The sequence below is a fragment of the Gadus macrocephalus genome, chromosome 11 (genome assembly GCF_031168955.1).
Source record: "Gadus macrocephalus chromosome 11, ASM3116895v1".
Classification (NCBI taxonomy): domain Eukaryota; kingdom Metazoa; phylum Chordata; class Actinopteri; order Gadiformes; family Gadidae; genus Gadus; species Gadus macrocephalus.
Window position 1 is genome coordinate 15,363,090 of NC_082392.1, and position 19,221 is coordinate 15,382,310.

General features: G+C 45.9%; 1 protein-coding gene across 1 annotated transcript; it reads left to right on the forward strand.

Moving 5' to 3' along the window:
• The first annotated feature begins 527 nt into the window (after window positions 1-527).
• Window positions 528-6,351, forward strand: prdm13 (PR domain containing 13). Its single transcript, XM_060065403.1, has 4 exons — window positions 528-820; window positions 2,192-2,323; window positions 2,423-2,543; window positions 4,188-6,351. Exons 1-4 carry the CDS (start codon window positions 647-649, stop codon window positions 5,654-5,656), a joined length of 1,896 nt encoding a protein of 631 aa, XP_059921386.1. The 5' UTR covers window positions 528-646; the 3' UTR covers window positions 5,657-6,351.
• Window positions 6,352-19,221: the final 12,870 nt, after the last annotated feature.

A 19,221-nucleotide genomic window follows, 5' to 3' on the forward strand; every position in this document is an offset into this window, starting at 1 on the left:
CAAGTCCACTAAACATTCCTGCTCCTTTGTCCGAGTAGGGAAACAAAGAGGAGAATAAAGTGCTTTGAAGTATATAAAACCCCAAAAAGAAGGCCAGCCAAGTAGATTTAAAGTAGCCAGTGATTTCCAAAAACTGGTTTGAAAGGGAAGAATGAAAAGAGTAAGAATTTATGGATAAATTATACAGTGGATTTGTCAGTTAAAATATCGGAACTGTCTGGCGGACAAAGCCACATGCTGAGGATTAATGATGGCTCCAGACCTTTGATTCTGAACCCCCTTTTCTCTGCCCTTGACAAATTGGATTTTGGGGATGGGAAGGTCGCTTCGTTTATTGTCTCTGGGCCGTTTAGGAGCAATTCATTATGTTCTATGGTGAGGGAAAGTCTCCATGTGACCACCTCGACCCGTTTTTACTCCTCACAGCTGTTGAAAGAGGCAAACTCTCTCACACGCTGCGCGCACTCCCGACAAGTCCCCCCGTCCCCCCCCGTTTGCGCGTCAACACGCAGAGAGGGGATACCTTGTTGCTGCGTTAGAAAAAGCCGGGTCGCATACGACACCGCGTCACTTTGCGGGCGGAGATTGGCCTGTGCTCATCTCTCTGACTCTCCCCCTTGTCTCGTTCAGTCAACGCTCGGGCTTCATGGTTCTGATCTCGGCGCACGCACAGCCAGCCATGCAAGCATCACGAGCCTCTCCTATCAGTGTGTTTGCGGACTGCTGCATCCCGGCCGGACTCCGCATAGGACCGGTGCCGGGCATTTTCAAACTCGGGAAGTACTTGTCGGACCGTAAGGAAGTTGGACCCAAGAAAAAGGTAAATTACAATGCAACTTTATCCCTTTCTCCATCTCTCCCCCCCCTCCCCACCACCCGCCCAGCCCCCCTTCCATTCATTCTTGACTTATGCATTGCTTTATTGGTTTGATATATTATTTATGTGACCTACTAGGGAGCAGGTTTGTTACATTAATTCTAATTAATAAATACCCTCATTCCATTTTCCTTATTTTGTTATTAATTGACGGTTTAATATCCAAAAGGCCTAAATAGCTATGTGCTGAATTATAATATTAACTCCTTGATGGAATATGCACCAATTTAATAAGAAACTACAACGACTGTATGTGATACAATAGGCTGTAGGCCTATATAGGCCGATATAATTACACAAATGAACGCCATTTACATTGTTTAATACATCTATCATCGTCCAATGGGCCTCATCTTATTAATTGGTTTTGGCTGTCAAAAAATGTGAAATAATTGCATTTTATCACTAGTCTAGGCCTAAAGCCGACTTGTCAGTTTGTCTGCTTGTAGTGAACCGTCCTAATGGGATTCTGCAGGATGTATCCATCCCTTGCTATAGAGACAGGCAAGCACTCTATTATTTCAATAACGTATTTCAGCAAACAAAAGCCACCGACACATGACCGAACTACTGGATTCCAGCTAAAACAAAAAGGGGCTTATTAAGACTTACATTTAATACATAAACAAACACGATGACAGGGAAGGAATTATTCGGTTACATTACATATATATATATACCAGCAATCTAAATTGACGAACAAAAAAGGCGAACAGTATTAACCAACGTAAAAAAAAAAGAAAAAAAAGATTCGTAGGCCTATAGAACCAATGATTACATAAATAAAAGTACATCGAATAAAAGGAGAATTTGCAGCCATAACTGCTTTGTAAATGCCCCGTGTTATTGTGCGGGCTGACAGCGGTGGTGATGGATGCGTCTAAATGCAAGGCCCCAGGGGCCGGGCGCGATCATCAGGTGCAATCTCTGTGTCAAATGTCACGCTTCAATCTTTCCTCTCCGTGAACAGTTTAGAAACGCTCTGACACTCCTCAAATTCGTTTCCCATATCAACTCAATTAGGCCTGCGTTATTCGCGTTAATAAATTATCAGTGTTGCCTCACGGCGGTGGGATAGTAGGACCTGCATGGTGAGGACCGTTAGAACATGAATGCATATCCGTTAAAAGAAAAGCAAAAATACCTTTCAGAAATAATTTGCCATATATAATAACGACAGAACCCAGCCTTGCTTTTATGATTGTAAAAGGTGAATATTTATTTCTGTATTTGTTTATTTTTTATTATTTTAGTATTAGTGGTAGGCCTATGTGTTTCCGATTCTAACGACGCCTTCTTGTCTGTGCGCATTAGATCCGTATCATACGTGGGGAGTTCGTGGAAGAGTCGGGCTGCACCGGACCAGAGTGGATCGGGTTCATACGCGCTGCGAGGAACAGCCAGGAGCAGAACCTGGAAGCGGTCTCGGATTTACCTGGCGGACAGGTGAGCGGCTTTCTGCCATGCACTGTGCTGCACTGATCGATTTGGTTCATCCTTTGAGAAATCGTAGTGACCTAATCTCTTTATTTATTTATTTTAAAGATTTTCTACCGTGTGCTGAGAGAAATACCAGCCGGTGAAGAGCTGAGTGTGTGGTACTCGAACCCGCTGGCCCAGTGTTACGACATCCCGACCACAGCCACTCCCACTCACGACGAAAAAGGTATGTTACAAGATGATCCCTGGAGCATGATGAACCTTGTTTAGAATCATTATGGCTGAACGAACAAAAAATTGCCTGTTCTTCATTTCTTGGTTACTTTTGTTGGTTTTTTAAGGCCTTAAAGGATGCCTAGAACTACAATCGACATGTTGAGAGGTCCATCGTTTCACGGTGCGTCAATAGTGTGATGCTCGATCAATTGCATTTCAGTCTCTCGTGCTCACTTTTCTTTGGTGTGTTTCATTATGCAAATCAAAGCTTTTCGATTGAAGGCCGTTAACTGTTGAAAGTCTATATTAATGTCACAGAATATAATGCAATAGCCTATATAATGCACTACCAATATAATCATTATTATTACTATTATATAATAATAATAATTTATAATAGGCTAATTATTATAATACAAATAATAATGAAAAGAGTATAGGCTATAGCTAATAGTTTAATCGACACATTAAATACGAAACATAAAATATGCTAAAGAATATCATGCATTATTTTTTTCAATCGGGCCAGAAGGAGTAGCCTAAGGCCTTGTAAAAAATCGCATTGTTTACGTTAAATTTAATATATTTCGTTTGTACTTGGGTATTAACGTCTTTAATCATGATGAGCTAACATGGACACCAGCTAAAAGCCGCTTAAGTTGTTTTTTAATTAGGCCTACCAACGAACGCCTCAAACCCAACTATCAGCCATATACATATAAATACATATATATGAGAATAACATACATTTTAATTTTAATCTATACATTTATATCTATAGTTAAATATATATATTTTAAACGGATATACGTTTATAGAGCGAAAATGTAAATTTATTTTATTCATTTATCCAATAGGCCCCAAAATAATAAGGGCATTGAAGAAACCCCTGGATAGACCAACATAAAGCACACATCACCCCAGAAACGAATAGCAGTCGAGCAGCAGATGAAGAAGAGGGTTAACAACTGTCCCCTCACATCATTAATATTGATGTATTCAAAAGCAAATAAATCCCCCCAAAAAACAAGTGCTTCACGCTTAATTAGCTGGGTGCGTCAGGTATTGTTGTCCCATGAATACCAACTTTTATGTGGGGTGTATATTGCTCTCCTGATTTGCGACTGAGCGCTGCTGTGCGCGCGGCCGCCCCGCTCCGCCGTGCGCTCCTCGACATACGCGCAACCATTATTTAGGCGTCAACAGATGGGACCGTCGCCATTGTTTCTGGCGACTTGCGATTTCAAGCCACAGCTGCTGTCACTTCCACGGGAATAAGCGCAGGCGCGTAGACGGATAGACGGACGGAGAAAGTCCTCTGTATTCAAAGCCTTGGATTTTACTGGGCGACAGATTGCGAAAGGGCGTTTGCTCTTTTGATGGCAAAATAATCCAAACAAAAACAAACAATGGCGTCCAATGAGGATTACAAAATCATTACATGTATATTAACCGCTCATTACTCCACGGGGGGGGGGGGGGGGGGGGGGGGAGCAAGGTTTGCTTGATGAACCATTTATCCCTTATATCAAGCAAATAGAGGATCCCCTCCCCCCGTCCATGTTCTTAGGGCATCACTTAAAACCCTATTCCACATGTTTTCTGTGATGTTCGTATGTATTATTAACACCACTGTTTCCTTGTGTTCCACCAGGTGAGGAGCGTTATATCTGCTGGTACTGCTGGAGAATATTCAAGTACCCCAACACGCTCAAGGCCCACGTGCACTTCCACTGCGCCCTGAGCAACGGACGCGGCTTCACGGACCAGGCCCGGGGCAGGTCCCCAAAATCCGGAGACATACCCAACACCTCCACCTCACCCAGGGTCGTCCACAACAACACGTCCATCTCAGAGTCGGGACGGAGATTCGTGTCTTCCTCCCCGTTCCCAAACAAAGTGGGCTTGTCCAAGAAGAGCCCCGAGGAACAGGACCGGGCTCTGGATATGAGCGTCACGTCGGCCAGGAACCACGGACACTTCCTCGGCTTCGGCGCCACTACGTCGGTGCTGAGCAGCATGGGCTTCCACCCGGGCGTGCGCTCTGCGTTCAAACCCATGGGCGTCTCCAAGGCCCCGGGCGCCGACCCCTCACGGGAGGAGTCATCCAGCGGGAAACTCAACGGACTGGGGTTCAGCAAACAAGTGGGCCACGTGAAGTCAGTGCGCAACGTCAACGAATCTTTAAATAGCAGTAGCCATCCCTCCAAGTGCGTGCCGGCCATCGAATCCATATCCCCGATGGTGCCGTGTGCCAACCCCATGCGGGGGTTCCCGCTATTGCCCCACATAGACGACACCTCTGCGTTCAAGCACGTTGACGGTCGGATGCATACGGGCCTGTCTCCCTCCCGCTACCCACAAATGGCACCGGGGCTCCATTTCGAGAGGTTCTCATTGCCCCAGTTCGACGGGGTCAAGCCGTACAACGCAGACTGCAACATCCCTCTCATGCCCTTCACGGTGTACAACGGGGAGTTGCTGTACAGCTCGCCTTATTACCCCTTAAAGTTCCACTTCAGCAACCTCCTGAAGTACCCCGAGTCCATGCCCTACTTCAGCGCACCGTCTCTCAACCAGGACATCGGTCAGATCACCAACATCGACCGAGAGATCGCGATGCACACACAGCAGCTGTCCGAAATCGGCGTGGAGAAGAACAGGACGAGGATCGAGTCGGGGACCGCGGGCCACTTGCAGGGCTCAACCGGCAAGCCCAAGAAGGGCCACCTGTGCCTGTACTGCGGGAAGCTGTACTCTCGGAAATACGGACTGAAGATACACATGAGGACACACACGGGCTACAAGCCCCTCAAGTGCAAGGTGTGCTTCAGGCCGTTCGGGGACCCAAGCAACCTGAATAAACACATCCGCCTGCACGCAGAGGGGAACACGCCGTACAGGTGCGAGTTCTGCGGCAAGGTGCTGGTGCGCCGGCGGGACCTGGAGCGCCACGTCAAGTCCCGGCACCCAGGGCAGACGCTGAAGAAGAACGAGGACAAGGTGGACGACATGTTCGAGGAGGACGCCGAGCAGAAGAGCGACAACGACAGCGACGTGGATGTGTGCTTCACGGACGACCAGAGCGACCAGGAGTCCGGAAAACACAACGATGAGTTATGAGCGTGGCGTCCCCTCGCAACGTCCGACTCTTCCGTGTAGGCCCATTTGGGAGAATTAAAGAAAAAAAGCGATTACCATTAATCCCCCCCCTTTTTGTAATTTATGTCGTCAACCCCCGTGATTAAATATTTATGATTGAAAACCCTTGAGATGTAACATGTGGTTTGCATCTGCATTCCATGAGACGAGATGTGGTTCAAGCCCATGATAGGGTCTGATTAGGGTCCTAGGGTCTGGGTAGTAGGCCTGCTAGGAACACGTGGACATGCATTGTTAATATAGGCTATCTTAACGTTCACGGACCTGCAGAAGTATTCATCAGACTGCGACAGTTGCACTTTAATCCTTAGTCAGGTTTTACAGTAGTGTAGGCCTCTTTACACCAATAGGAGAGAGGGCCTCCTTCGGGGATTTATCTCGAAAACTGATCTGCTCCCTGTATTTGGACTGCACAGCATCGTACTTAAATTTGCACTTTCTTTGCGAGAAGCAGTCAGCATTCCTGTCTCATATAAGTGAACGGACTGCGTGTATAGGGAGAAAGCGTGGGCGCCTGCCCCAGAAGCCTATGTGTAAAGTGTACAGTATGATATTTACAGTTCTGTGAGAGTGCTGTATACGTTTGTTTATACGTGATTTTCATCCTGTTTACTAAATTGTTCGTTTTTGAATAAAAAACTGTTTTAAAATACGTTCATTGGCTTCCTATTGGTTATTTTCATAGAAAGCCTACGCCATAATCCAGGTCTATTATATTGCTTCGAATATTAGATTAGGCTTTATAATATGTGTATACGTTTAGAAAACAAAGTTGATATGAGTAGGCTACCATCAATTTTTTGTTTTCGCTGCAGGTTATTAACGATTAGGCCCGACACAGAAATATCTTCCAGTGTAAAATCTCTTATTAAAAAAAGACACCGCTTTATTAGTTTCCTTGTCTTTGAAGACTTTCAGACTTTCCTATCAAAAATAGTATCATAATAGCAACATAACTTAAATCTCTATCGCTCACCGAATTCAGTCGTTGAATCCCCGTCGTTGCGAGCGGCCACATTTGGTGAAAAAAAGTAAAAGCTCATAATAAGTGTACCTTAACATGGCTAAAGCAGCTAATTTCATTTCAACTCAATACAATATCTTAGATATAGGCATTATATGTATTATAATATGCATGTATTATGTTTTGTAATGATTCATGAAAATGGTAGAAAAGCCGAGGCATAATCGGAAAAGACACCAAAAAATAGGTCAGGGTTAAGATATACAATATAAAATCCATCCTATGTAATAAAAGGGAAAGTCAGCAACAGGACAAAATCTAAATATTGAATTCCAAAACATTTTCCAAACATCTCGGTTCCTAATTTAAATTCACTGCACATATTTCCCCCTATTATAATAAAATAATGATATACTATTGTAATTATATTTCATGTTCCTTGTCACATCAAGTCCGTATACTTTCAATGGACCAGACCAGCTGAAACGCAACTTGTGCTTGGAGAAAAGTAGGCTACACTGTGCCACACAACAAGCAAAAACCCATCCAGCAGGACATAATGCATATACAACCGTTTACAACACAAGCAGTCGTTATAATTGGCCATACAATATATTTCTTTCACAAATTGATAATTCTCTCCATGAGTCTGTGATGGCCCTGTTGGGTGACTGGGAGAGAATGAGAGCATTGTGTGTTAGGTAATTTCTTTTCATAATCACCTGTTATCCTGTGATAGCATACACTTTGTCCTCCTCTCCAGGTTTTTGTGGTAGAATATATTTAATAACCAAGCAAGATGTTTTGTACTGCCACAAAACACAACGCGGCAAATGTATTGAGTAAAAGGATATAAATGCTGGCCAGAATGCAGGTTCAGGTGTAGAAAAAAAACTATATTTCTCCTCATTAATTTTGAGTAATAATGGGACACATGTTCACGGAGGTGCAACATGCCACTCACTTAGATATAAATACAGACACACAGCTTTAATTCCCCAAATGAATATATTAGCCAATCTCATGTCAGCCATGGTAAACTTTTCTAGCAGTCCAGTATATGTGTTGTGTCTCAAAGGAGATGTGAGAATGGTCTGCGAATGAGGAAGGTTATTTCTTCCCAGTATTGATTGAATAAAGGCCTATGTCTGTCAGACTCCTGCACATTATATTAACTGCACAATGACAGTAGAGGCATTGCGGCTGAGTCTGAGGTGAATTGGTTGACATGCACACACACACACACACACACACACACACACACACACACACACACAAACACATGCACACACACAAATACAGACACACACACCAACAAAAACAATAACACAATCAAAGAAAAAATCCAAAACACACACACACACACACACACACACACACACACACACACACACACACACACACACACACACACACACACACACACACACACACACACACACACACACACACACACACACACACCAGTATGGATATGCAGGGATCCGACAAGCCTGCAGGGATTAAGTGTTATCAGGAATTAAGTTCTTAATATTGATTAATTTCATTTGTTGGGCATTTCATTTGAAGTTATAGATTTACTTCATTCCTCTTTTTAAAGAATTGTCTTTGCAGAATTGCAATTCATCATCACGATAAGAAACAATGCTCTCTCATCAGCTTTAAAAAGAACAATGTGGACAGGGAACTATCTTCTCGCTCCACTGAAACCATTGTGTTTGCAATGGAGATAAAATGTAAAAGTCAGATGACTCCTTGACGCATGCTATTGACTCTTTCCTTTGTTCAGCCGCGTCTACTGAAGAATTCTGATGGTTAACGAGAAGGTAGCTGACAAACAGCCTTCTAAAATAAAGAAAGAAAGCAAGGAAGATGTAAATGCGCCCAAGGCGTGTGCGTGTGTGTGTGTGTGTGTGTGTGTGTGTGTGTGTGTGTGTGTGTGTGTGTGTGTGTGTGTGTATGTGTGTGTGTGTCTCTGTCTGTCTGTGTCTGTGTAAATGCCACTGTGTTCAAAGTGTGTCCGCAGATGATGGATTTTGATAGTGATTCCCTGTGATCCCCGCGAACAGAAATGACTCCCCTTTGGAAGAAGAAGTCGTTTCGTTTTAGTTCCAGGACAACCGGAACGTTCACATCGATCACACTGTTGCGGATGTGACCGGATTACAATGAGGGGGATGTAAATGGACCCTTTCCACAGGTCGTTTATAGTAGGGTAACGCATAACGTCCTGTTCCTGTAATTGTAACATAAGGTCAGGTTTATTTATGCTCGTCACAGCACCAGCATCAATATATATGAACTTGACTGATGTTGGTCTTGGCCGGTGATCTGCCATACCTAAATCAAATGGCTACAACTGTTTCCTCCATATTGTGAAATGTATGGATAATCTTCCCTCACAAGTAGTTTCTCAGTAAGGTTTGGGTGCACCCCCCACAGTGGCCTCCCCTGATTGCACCCAAATTACGTGTTTCCACCTAGCGGTGCGGTACGGTGCTGTGTTGTACGGTTAGGCGTGGCTTGGAGTGGGAAAGATCGGTCACGGCTCGCATTTCCACCGCTGACAGTACCCTTATGGTAGGATGGAGTTTAAGCCGGATGGCAATAGCCGCGGAAGCTACTTCCGCCTCGTGACATCATAGTAGGGCGACACAGTGTGTAGCCTTCTAATAAATTCAATGAAAAAGAAGAACGAGATACATTAAAGGTCCCAAGGCATGCTAATTTATGGATGCTTTAATATAGATATTAGTAGGCCCCAAACACAGTATTTCTCAGCCGTGGTGCCGAATTACAGCCACTATGAGCCAGTCGCACATTGAGATTTCCCCAAATGCGCCTTTTCGATGTCTGTAGATTTAATGCAAATGAGGAGGAGCGAGGCGGGTGGGGGTGTGGCCCTGAGCAGCTTGCAGCCACGGTACCATGCGCTCTGTTTACAGTGGATGTATCGCAATGGCGAGGCGAACACAGCCTTTAGCCGTGTTCTGTAAATATTCTAGAACACACAGGAGTCCTGGAGCCCTATATCTAAATAATATAAGTAAGGGATAATGCCAGACGAGGTGTCCATTATCAGGAATTAATGGACGACGTGGAGGCGTGAACCGTCCGACGCGAAGCGGAGGACGGTTGCCTCCGCGAAGTCCATTAACTCCTGATAATGGACACCTCGAAGGGCATTATCCCGCTTATACCACGGTCACTTACCAACGGTGACCAAATTAAGACCATTAATTTATATTTTCATGCGTTTTACAATCCAAATATAAAGTTTTCCACCAAACATAACTTTGTTTCCCTGGTTACGCCTGAGGGCCCGACTAATACCCGGAACCACCATTACACGCCCGTTGGGTTCTCATGCAACGGAAACGTTGTTCACTCCTCCAGTAATTAGGACGGACCATAGGTACGTTTTTAGAACGGGAGGTTGCGGGAGGTATTATAGTCCGCTCAGCTTTGTTTTGTTTCCCTGGTTACGCCTGAGGGTCTGACTAAATAATAAATAAATTATAAACGGCTCTGACTGCAGTCCCGTTGCTATGGTTACTAATTTTAGAGACGATATGCCAGCTAGCGCATTCATTGAGAACGGTAAACAGACAATTTGATGGAACTACTTGTCCAGGTGTCCGTATATCAGGAATTAATGCACACCCTGCAGCCAATCAGAATCGAGTATTCCCGCAGACCGTGGTATAATATTATACATAGATATCTATATCATATAATATATATTATCACGGCCCAAAGCTGTGTGAGCCTCCAGACGGTAATATGAATCTCAAACATCCGACGTCTTTGGTTCTTCCACGTCCACATCAATCTGAAGTAAATTGAACCACGACATTGAGGAGAAAGGGATTGTTGCCCGCGATTGTTGACCGTGGTTGTCTCCCGTCGGAGCCTCACTGTCGAGGGACCACCGCCTCGGCAGCGGTCAGCGCATAGGCACCATCGCCTCCTGCAGCGCCGAGGCGGTGGTCCCTCGGCAGCGGGAAGCGGGCCTCAAGCAGGAGACATTCGCCGCCAACAATCCCTTTCTCTTCCATGTCGTGGTTCATGTACTTCAGGGAGTCGAAGCCAAAGTTCCTTTCCCCCAAGTCATTCTCCACCATGGCTGAGATAACCCCCACTACGAGTCTCGTTGTGGAAATACCAGAGACGGGAGTCCGACGTGTTATGCGCCATAACCCCAACAGCAGAACGGTTATCCAAATAACAAGGAAGTGTACCACATTTGTGTTACAGTCCTGGAGCTCTATATCTTAATAATATCATATAATACATAGATATCTATACTATATAATACATATGATCACGTCCAAAAGCTGTGTGCGCCTCCAGACGATATTATGAATCACAAACAATTTCGTCGGGTTCTCTAACGTCTCTGGTTCTTCCACTTCAACATCAATCTGAAGTAGACTGAACCGCGCACTGCCGGCTGCCTGCTGACGGCTCCGCGCTGCCGGGCGGTGGTGCTTCGCGGCGGTGGTGCCTCGCGGCAACCGGCAGCAGGCAGCATGTCGCAGTTCATGTACTTCAGGGAGTCAAAGCCAAAGTTCCTTTCCCCCAATTCCTTCTCAACCATGGCTGAGATAACCCCAACTACAGTCTTGATGTTTTAGCACTACAGAGTGGGATGTGATTAAGGACGATAATTTAAACACACACACAGACTCGGTGATTTGCTACATCGACAAATGCATTGATGACGTCATGCCGCGGATTACTGTACGGACATTTCCCAATCAGAAGCCCTGGGTTAATGGAGAAGTTTGAGCCAAACTTAAGGCACGGACTGCCACCTACAACTCAGGTGATTTGGAGGAGTACAGCAAGTCCAGGTATGCGCTCCGGAGAGCTATTAACAGTGCTAAGAGACAATACAGGGACAGAATGGAGTCCAACTTTGAGGGCTCCAACTCAAGACAAATGTGGACCGGACTCAGAACAATAACGGACTGTCAAGGGACAAGGAGTGTGACTGAGGAAGTGTCTCCATCATTCCCATCCCCAAGAAGTCAAAAGCGTCCTCCAACGATTACCGCCCAGTAGCACTCACCTCCATCGTCATGAAGTGCTTCGAGCGGTTTGTCAAATCATTCATCACGTCCTCCCTCCCTGACTCACTGGACCCCCTGCAGTTTGCATACAGGGCAAACAGGTCCACAGACGACGCCATCGCCCTCACCCTCCACACTGCCCTGTCCCACCTGGACCAGAGGAACACATATGTGAGAATGCTGTTCATTGACTATAGTTCAGCATTCAACACCATTGTCGCCCTCCAAGCTCGCTGTGAAGCTCAGGGACCTCGGACCCTTTATGACTGGATCCTGAGCTTCCTGACGGGCAGACCCCAGGCAGTGCGGATAGGAAACGCCACATCATCCACCCGAACTCTCAACACTGGCGCACCCCAGGGCTGCGTGCTCAGCCCTCTCCTCTACTCCCTGTTCACACATGACTGCGTGGCCACACACAGCTCCAACACCATTGTCAAGTTTGCTGACGATATGACCTTCATCGGCCTGATCACCGACGGCGACGAGACGGCGTACAGAGAGGAGGTGAGAGCCCTGACATCTCGGTGCCAGGACAACAACCTCCAGCTCAACCTCAGCAAAACTAAGGATCTGATTGTGGACTACAGGGAGCGACAGGGAGCCGAACACGCCCCCATCACCATCAACGGGACGACAGTAGAGAGAGTCAGCAGTCTCAAGTTCCTCGGGGTCCACATCTGTGAAGACCTGACCTGGACTCACCACACCGATGCCATCACAAAGACGGCAAGACAGCGGCTCTTCTTCCTCCGCAGGCTGCGGAGGTTCAACTTGGACTCCAGGATACTTTGCAACTTCTACAGGTGCACCATAGAGAGTATCCTGACCGGCTGCATCACCGCCTGGTACGGCAGTTGCTCCACAACTGCCGTACCAGGCGTACAGAGGGTGGTGAAAGCTGCCCATCACATTACCAGGACGGAGTTGCCATCTATGGAGGACCTCTACACTCAGCGCTGCAGGAAGAAGACTAACCGGATTATTAAAGACCCTCACCACAGTCACACAGTAACAAACTGTTTCAGCTGCTCCCGTCTGGTAGACGCTACCGCAACATCCGGTCTCGCACCACCAGACTCAGTGACAGTTTCTTCCCACGGGCCATAAGATTACTGAACTCATAAACTACTTAGCTCACCACTATGACACTTTATAACTTGCCACTTTATACCAGTCGACATCTGGATAAACACGTCTGTTTACATTTTTCATTTATTTAGTTTTGCATTTAGGTCTCTGCTCTCATACTTGTGTTCCTCTTATCCACTTACTTTTTATGTGTCTCATTGGCGGGCCAAATTCTCTGGGTGGGCAAGGCAGAGAAAGGGGAGGAGCTTAGTTCCTTTATGATGACATATGGGACCACATTCCAAATGAGCTCGCTTGAGCCTCCGTTTTTTCAAAGGCGAGCAGAACACCTAGTGCTCGTTTTACACCGAACGCAAGTTTTAGCCACTGGGGGACCATATGCAGGCTAGGGAAACTCATATTTATGTTAGAAAACCTCATAAAGTGAGATTTTCATGCCATGGGACCTTTAAAATAAGAGCAACAATCGAGGACATCCAAGAAGGATGGAAAACTTTTGGCCGACATTTTCTTCCATAAAAAAAGCCTTCGCCATTGTCCAAAAATACCTTGCAGATACTGCATATAAGTTGATTTGTGCATCTATATTCATTGTTGTGCAGCCCTAACAAAATTATATATTCGTAAGTTAGTTCAATTATGATCTCTTTTTTATTATTCTACTGTCCATACCTGCTACCCCAATTATCTGGCCATCTGGGACCGTTCATGTTAACCGTTCACGATCTCTCTGAATAAGTTAAACTTCATCTCTAGTAGCATTCCGTATTCTGTTCGTCTGGCTTTAAGAAACATAACCTATCTCTTTGTAGCAGATCCAAGCAACTCCACAAAGGTGTATGCCTTGCTACATAAATTCATCAGAACCTCTGAGCAGCACCAGCAGGCAGCAGGGGGCTCCGTGAATGAGGCCAGCGGAGGTTAGCCTTCAAATCCCAGGACAGTACCGGTGGATTTTGTAGCAAAGGTTTGTGGTCCTGCGTTCCTTTGCATTCTCATCTGAGCAGCCAACTTGCAGGTCGATGTTGTTGGTGTTGTTGTGGTTTTTTTCTCCACACTCCCCTCCTCCCACTGTTAACACGTAGATCTGGTTCAAAGTGACCGTGATCCTGCCAGGGCACCCCTCAACTTTGACCTCAACCGGTATTCTCTGATCTATTCTCATTAAACAACCAATCTCACCACTTCCTCCACCTTGCAGAAGTAGAGGTCGCCGAAGTAGAGCATTTCTAACACCTTATGTGTTTCCCGTTCTCAGCTAGACACACTCTATATCCAGAGAACATCAAAAATCCAGATTTATCTTGCTCGTTACTTGTGCCCTGCGGTCACAAAAAACCTCCCTCCCCCTTTCCCCAAGGGGTTAATGTGTTTGTGTATGTGGGTAGGGGGGGGGGTCTATTGCCACATCTCCTGCCTTGAGACAAAAAGTGGGCATCTGTCCATAGTGGAGTAGGAGGTCTCCCAAGAGTCTTAATAGACTCTAATTAGATTGATTATTTAGTTGGCCCTCACTCCACGCCTAGTTACCTAAAGAAGATGTCACCGAGTCTCCACAGTGATAGGAAGATTTCTAAGTCAAACAGGTAATTAGTGTGGGAGGGATGAAACATGGAAGGGTTTGATTGGAGAGTGCTACATTGACCTAACAGCCACTCTGTGTGATGCGGGCTCTGTGGGAGGCGGAGCCGAAACCTGATATGATATCATTGGTTTGGAGCATGAGCCTGACAGGGAGCATAAGATCATGTCATCACATTAATGTTTTTACAGCCATTTCTTTGGATGGGAAATAAAAAATCTTTAATATGTGTTGCGGATATTCCACTAGAGATGATAGAGATGGCAGCCTTGCTCACTAAATGCTTAACGTTGTGGTACTTAAGCGTCGTCATTGTTTCTTGCTGTACTGTCTTCAGCAAATACAGAGCTGCAGCAGAGCCACCAGACCAGCTTCAAGTGGTAACTGTAAGGTTTCATTGTGCCAAACATCTTTTGCTCAGACCGCTTCTACTGTGAAAGGAGCAAAGTCCTGGAACAAGTCTAGTTGTCTGTAAGCAATACATGTGTTTTATTTGATCTAGTTGCATTTAGTTAATCTTATTTTTACCTTGTGCTTTATTGTATCTCCCTGTACTCAGTTGACCTTCTTTTGTGCTCACTGTTGGGTATTATCTTCTATCTTATTTTTTTTTTTTGCTACCTTGTGCTTTCAAGGGCGGCTGTAGAAAATTAGCGTCCACTGAAAGAAGAATAATGCATGCATTTGACAGTCCCTATTCGCTGTATCTATCCCTATCAAATATAACACAAACCAATCATAATTTAGGTAGGCAGTGGGTTCTGACAATACTCACTGCACCTCAGCAGGACATAAGACTTCATCCCTGGGTGTTAAAGTGGACTTGAACCTGGGCTGCCGTGAGTGAATACAGACAGACGGAATAGCATCCATCCAGTGTTTCCAAGGAGGAAATAAACAACCAGAGACCTCAGTGTAGGAGGTCAGGCTAATGATGAATATAATTCACAATTTTATATCCAGTCATTTGTGCCTGGAACCCTCTATTGAACAGGTTTTGTCCATTTTTGTCAGAGCACCTCTGCCCTTGATGGAAAGGTAGGTCAAGGATGAGGCTTCTTTGACAGGCAGATGGTGTGAGGTGCCTCTCTGGTCTGGGAATCATTCATGTTTCAAAATATATATATATATATTGAAACATGAAAATATAATAATAGATAATTATATATATATTTATATATATATAAATGCACTGTGCATCCTGCGTATACATAGAGCAGTGGGTTAAAACCCTAGTATTACCGATGGAAATCTTCCCCTGCTCTGAGCCCTGACGCCTTCCCTGAAGGAGACGGGAAGATAAAGGTCCCATCCACCTTTACTTGGTTTCTGAAGACATTTTCCCTTCAAGGCCACACTTCCCATTCTGCCTCAAACTCCCTTTTAAGGATGGAAATGACATGGCAACTGGATGATAAATATCAGGTTGGGTTTTTTATAATCGTTTTTAGTTTGAGCAGCACCATTTTGTACTTCACATTGAGTGACTCGTTCAGCTGGGGTTTCTATTTAGAGAGCACAATGGATGGGCAGAAATAACAGTAAAGAGACCGGCAGCCAGGACCCACTGATCTGCATATCAGCAACCGCTGAATGCCCCTGATAGGAAGAGACGGGCAGCATGTTCCTCCAGAGCAGGTGAACCAGGGGATGAGGGCAGGTGATCTACCATCACACAACTGGTAGTGGACACAACAACGGTGTGTGTACGTGTGTACACGGGAAATTACACGGTTAAGCATGCTCTCTCTCTGACACACATACTCACACACAAACGTCGCACACACACACACACACACACACACACACACCCAGCCCCCCCCGAAACACACACACACACACACACACACACACACACACACACACACACACACACACACACACACACACACACACACACACACACACACACACACACAAAAACAGACATACACAAACCCCAACACACACACACACACACACATTCTAAAACTGTCTAACACACACACACACACCCACACACACACACACACACACACACACACACACACACACACACACACACACACACACACACACACACACACACACACACACACACACACACACACACACACTTCACTGTTTGTCAATCTCTCCAAGTCAGTATTTGTCACCATGGATAAATGTCCTTCTAGCAAGGACCGTAACCCTGGACAACGAATCATAAGAGACTGTTGAGCTGCAGGCCAGTCGATCTCCAAGCACACACTAAAGGGTAGTGCGCTCGCACACACACACACAACCAAGCACACACATAATACCTGCATGCAGACATTTCAGCAGGCAAACATAGCAATACAGACCATGTTCGCCAATACAGACACATGGTTTTGGAAGTCAGAATAGAGAACAGCAAAAAGAAAAGTGTGCACCACATAATGGAATACAGAGGTATTTTGGTAAGAGTGGACAGGTTCAGGGACCAGACAGGAGTGTGTTTGTGTGTGTGTATAAAGATTACTCTACTAAGGTATGTCAAGCCATAAGGTGTATCAAATGTGAAAGTCTATGCATCCCATTTGCAATCATTAAGCTCTGTAGATAAGATTTTGCAGTACTACTAAACAAAGGGAGAGAACGAGCGAAGGAAAGAGAATACGATTTTTTCAAACTAAACTATTAGACAAAAATATCCCCCTCTGCTCCCTCCCTCCATATGTTTCTCCTAATATCGAGAAGGTTTTGCATTTCACCGCAACAGTGATTGACAGGCAAGATGGATACTCCCCGCCAATCAGGGAACAGATGCCCTGATTGGTCAGAATGGAGTCAGGAGCGGTCTAAAATCTAAATTGGCCCATCAAGAGGCAGGGGTGGTCATCTTGGAACAGAGAATCTCACAACACATTTCAAACACCCATTGCTGATGGATAGCTGTGACGTTTGTGCACACTGATTACTCAATGTGCAACAGGTGTGCAGCCTCACCACAGCCCCAGACTCTAATCAGACTTGGCCAGAGATGAGGCCGCTTAAAGCAGCCATCATCCACACACAGTCCCACAGCCATCTTTAGCTTATTTAAAATGTCCTGGTCCAACAACACAGGTACGGCCCCCTCGCCCCTCGGCCCGGACCAAAGCGTTGGGGTTGTGAATGCAGCGGTTAGTGAGACCACACTGTAGGCACACCAGCTGTGGCCTACTGGTATGCCCTCCATCTATCCATCCCTCCACCACCTCTGCAGCCCAAACACATGCTAAGCAGGCCACTGTCCCTGGTGCAACCCCCCCCCTCTCTCTCTCTCTCACATTCAGCTGCAAATTAGCCCTGGCCTCTGTGATGTTTGATGTGACACATAATGAGGATGGATTCTCATTTGCACAGGTCACTATGAGCAACTCCCAAGTGGCACGCGTAAGTAATATCAATAAGATGCATATGAATCACACATTTGCACACGCACACGCATGCAAACAAGCACACAATTTGTTTTGAAAAGTTGGACATCTCTCCTCAGAAACAGGTAGAACAGAACAGCCCATACTGAATCCTAGTATTTCCCAATTGTAACTGAAATTATTTTTATGAAGCTTTATTACTTTCAAGCTTAAATTATTATAACAACTCTGGTTTGGTCCCACCTAGCAAACATACAAAAATGCCATCACATACACGGTCAAGCAATAGCACATGCACACGCGCGCACACACACACACACACACACGCACGCACGCACGCACGCACGCACGCACGCACGCACGCACGCACGCACGCACGCACGCACGCACGCACGCACGCACGCACGCACGCACGCACGCACACACACACACACACACACACACACACACACACACACACACACACACACACACACACACACACACACACACACACACACACACACACACACACACACACACACACACACACACACACAAAGAGAGAGTGACATGCAGAATCTCTGTCTTAACAGGAGACGGGCCATCTCACAGAGACATCTAGGACAGTGGATGTGGAGTGACTGCTGCTGGGCTGCAGGCGGCCTGTTAGTCTGGAGCAGGTAAACCAGGAGAAGAACGCAGGTACACACAAGTGCACTTGTGGACAAACATGCAGGTGAAAACACAGCATCACACACGAGACATATACGTACACACACACACACACACACACACACACACACACACACACACACACACACACACACACACACACACACACACACACACACACACACACACACACACACACACACACACACACACACACAAGCATGCACACACACATAAGTTAACCATAGAAACAGATAAATGGACACAAACATGGTTTAGCAGCATGCAGCAGCTGTAAACACCACCACAGAACAGGTCTAAAATGGAAAGGCTGGATAAGGAATGTGGGCATAGTCAGGCAGAAGACAAGAAAGCCAACCCTTTTGCTTTTGAGACTCGAGAGCCATTCGAGTTGCTACCAGGGAAACCGGCCAAACCAGTCGCCACTGGCTGCAACGAGAGCCAACAGGCACATTATCCTGGACGGAATACAGTGGGACCTGGTGCGCTTCAGTCTTTTTTTTGTTTTGGTGGCACTTAGCAACAATTCCTAGCAAGCGTTCAATAAGGTTCGACTGAGCTGCCGCCGCTGGGCCCGGTTCACCACTACCTGCCGACCCGGCCCGTGCTCAACGTATCTCGGACCGGCTGGACCTCCACAGACACACGAATGATTCCAGGGCATTACGCATTAGCGATCGTGCTTCTCATTGACCCGGCGGTCAGTTAGAGGTTTGGCTTTGATTGGATCCCACAGGGCTGCACCCAGCATCTATCGACCGCCCCTAAATGGGAAC

Bases quoted from the DNA above. Each gene is read 5' to 3' on its own strand.
- prdm13 (XM_060065403.1), top strand. From the start codon at position 647: ATGGTTCTGATCTCGGCGCACGCACAGCCAGCCATGCAAGCATCACGA. The intron at 2,324-2,422 runs GTGAGCGGCTTT...TTTATTTTAAAG, and splicing joins CGGATTTACCTGGCGGACAG to ATTTTCTACCGTGTGCTGAG. The intron at 2,544-4,187 runs GTATGTTACAAG...GTGTTCCACCAG, and splicing joins TCCCACTCACGACGAAAAAG to GTGAGGAGCGTTATATCTGC.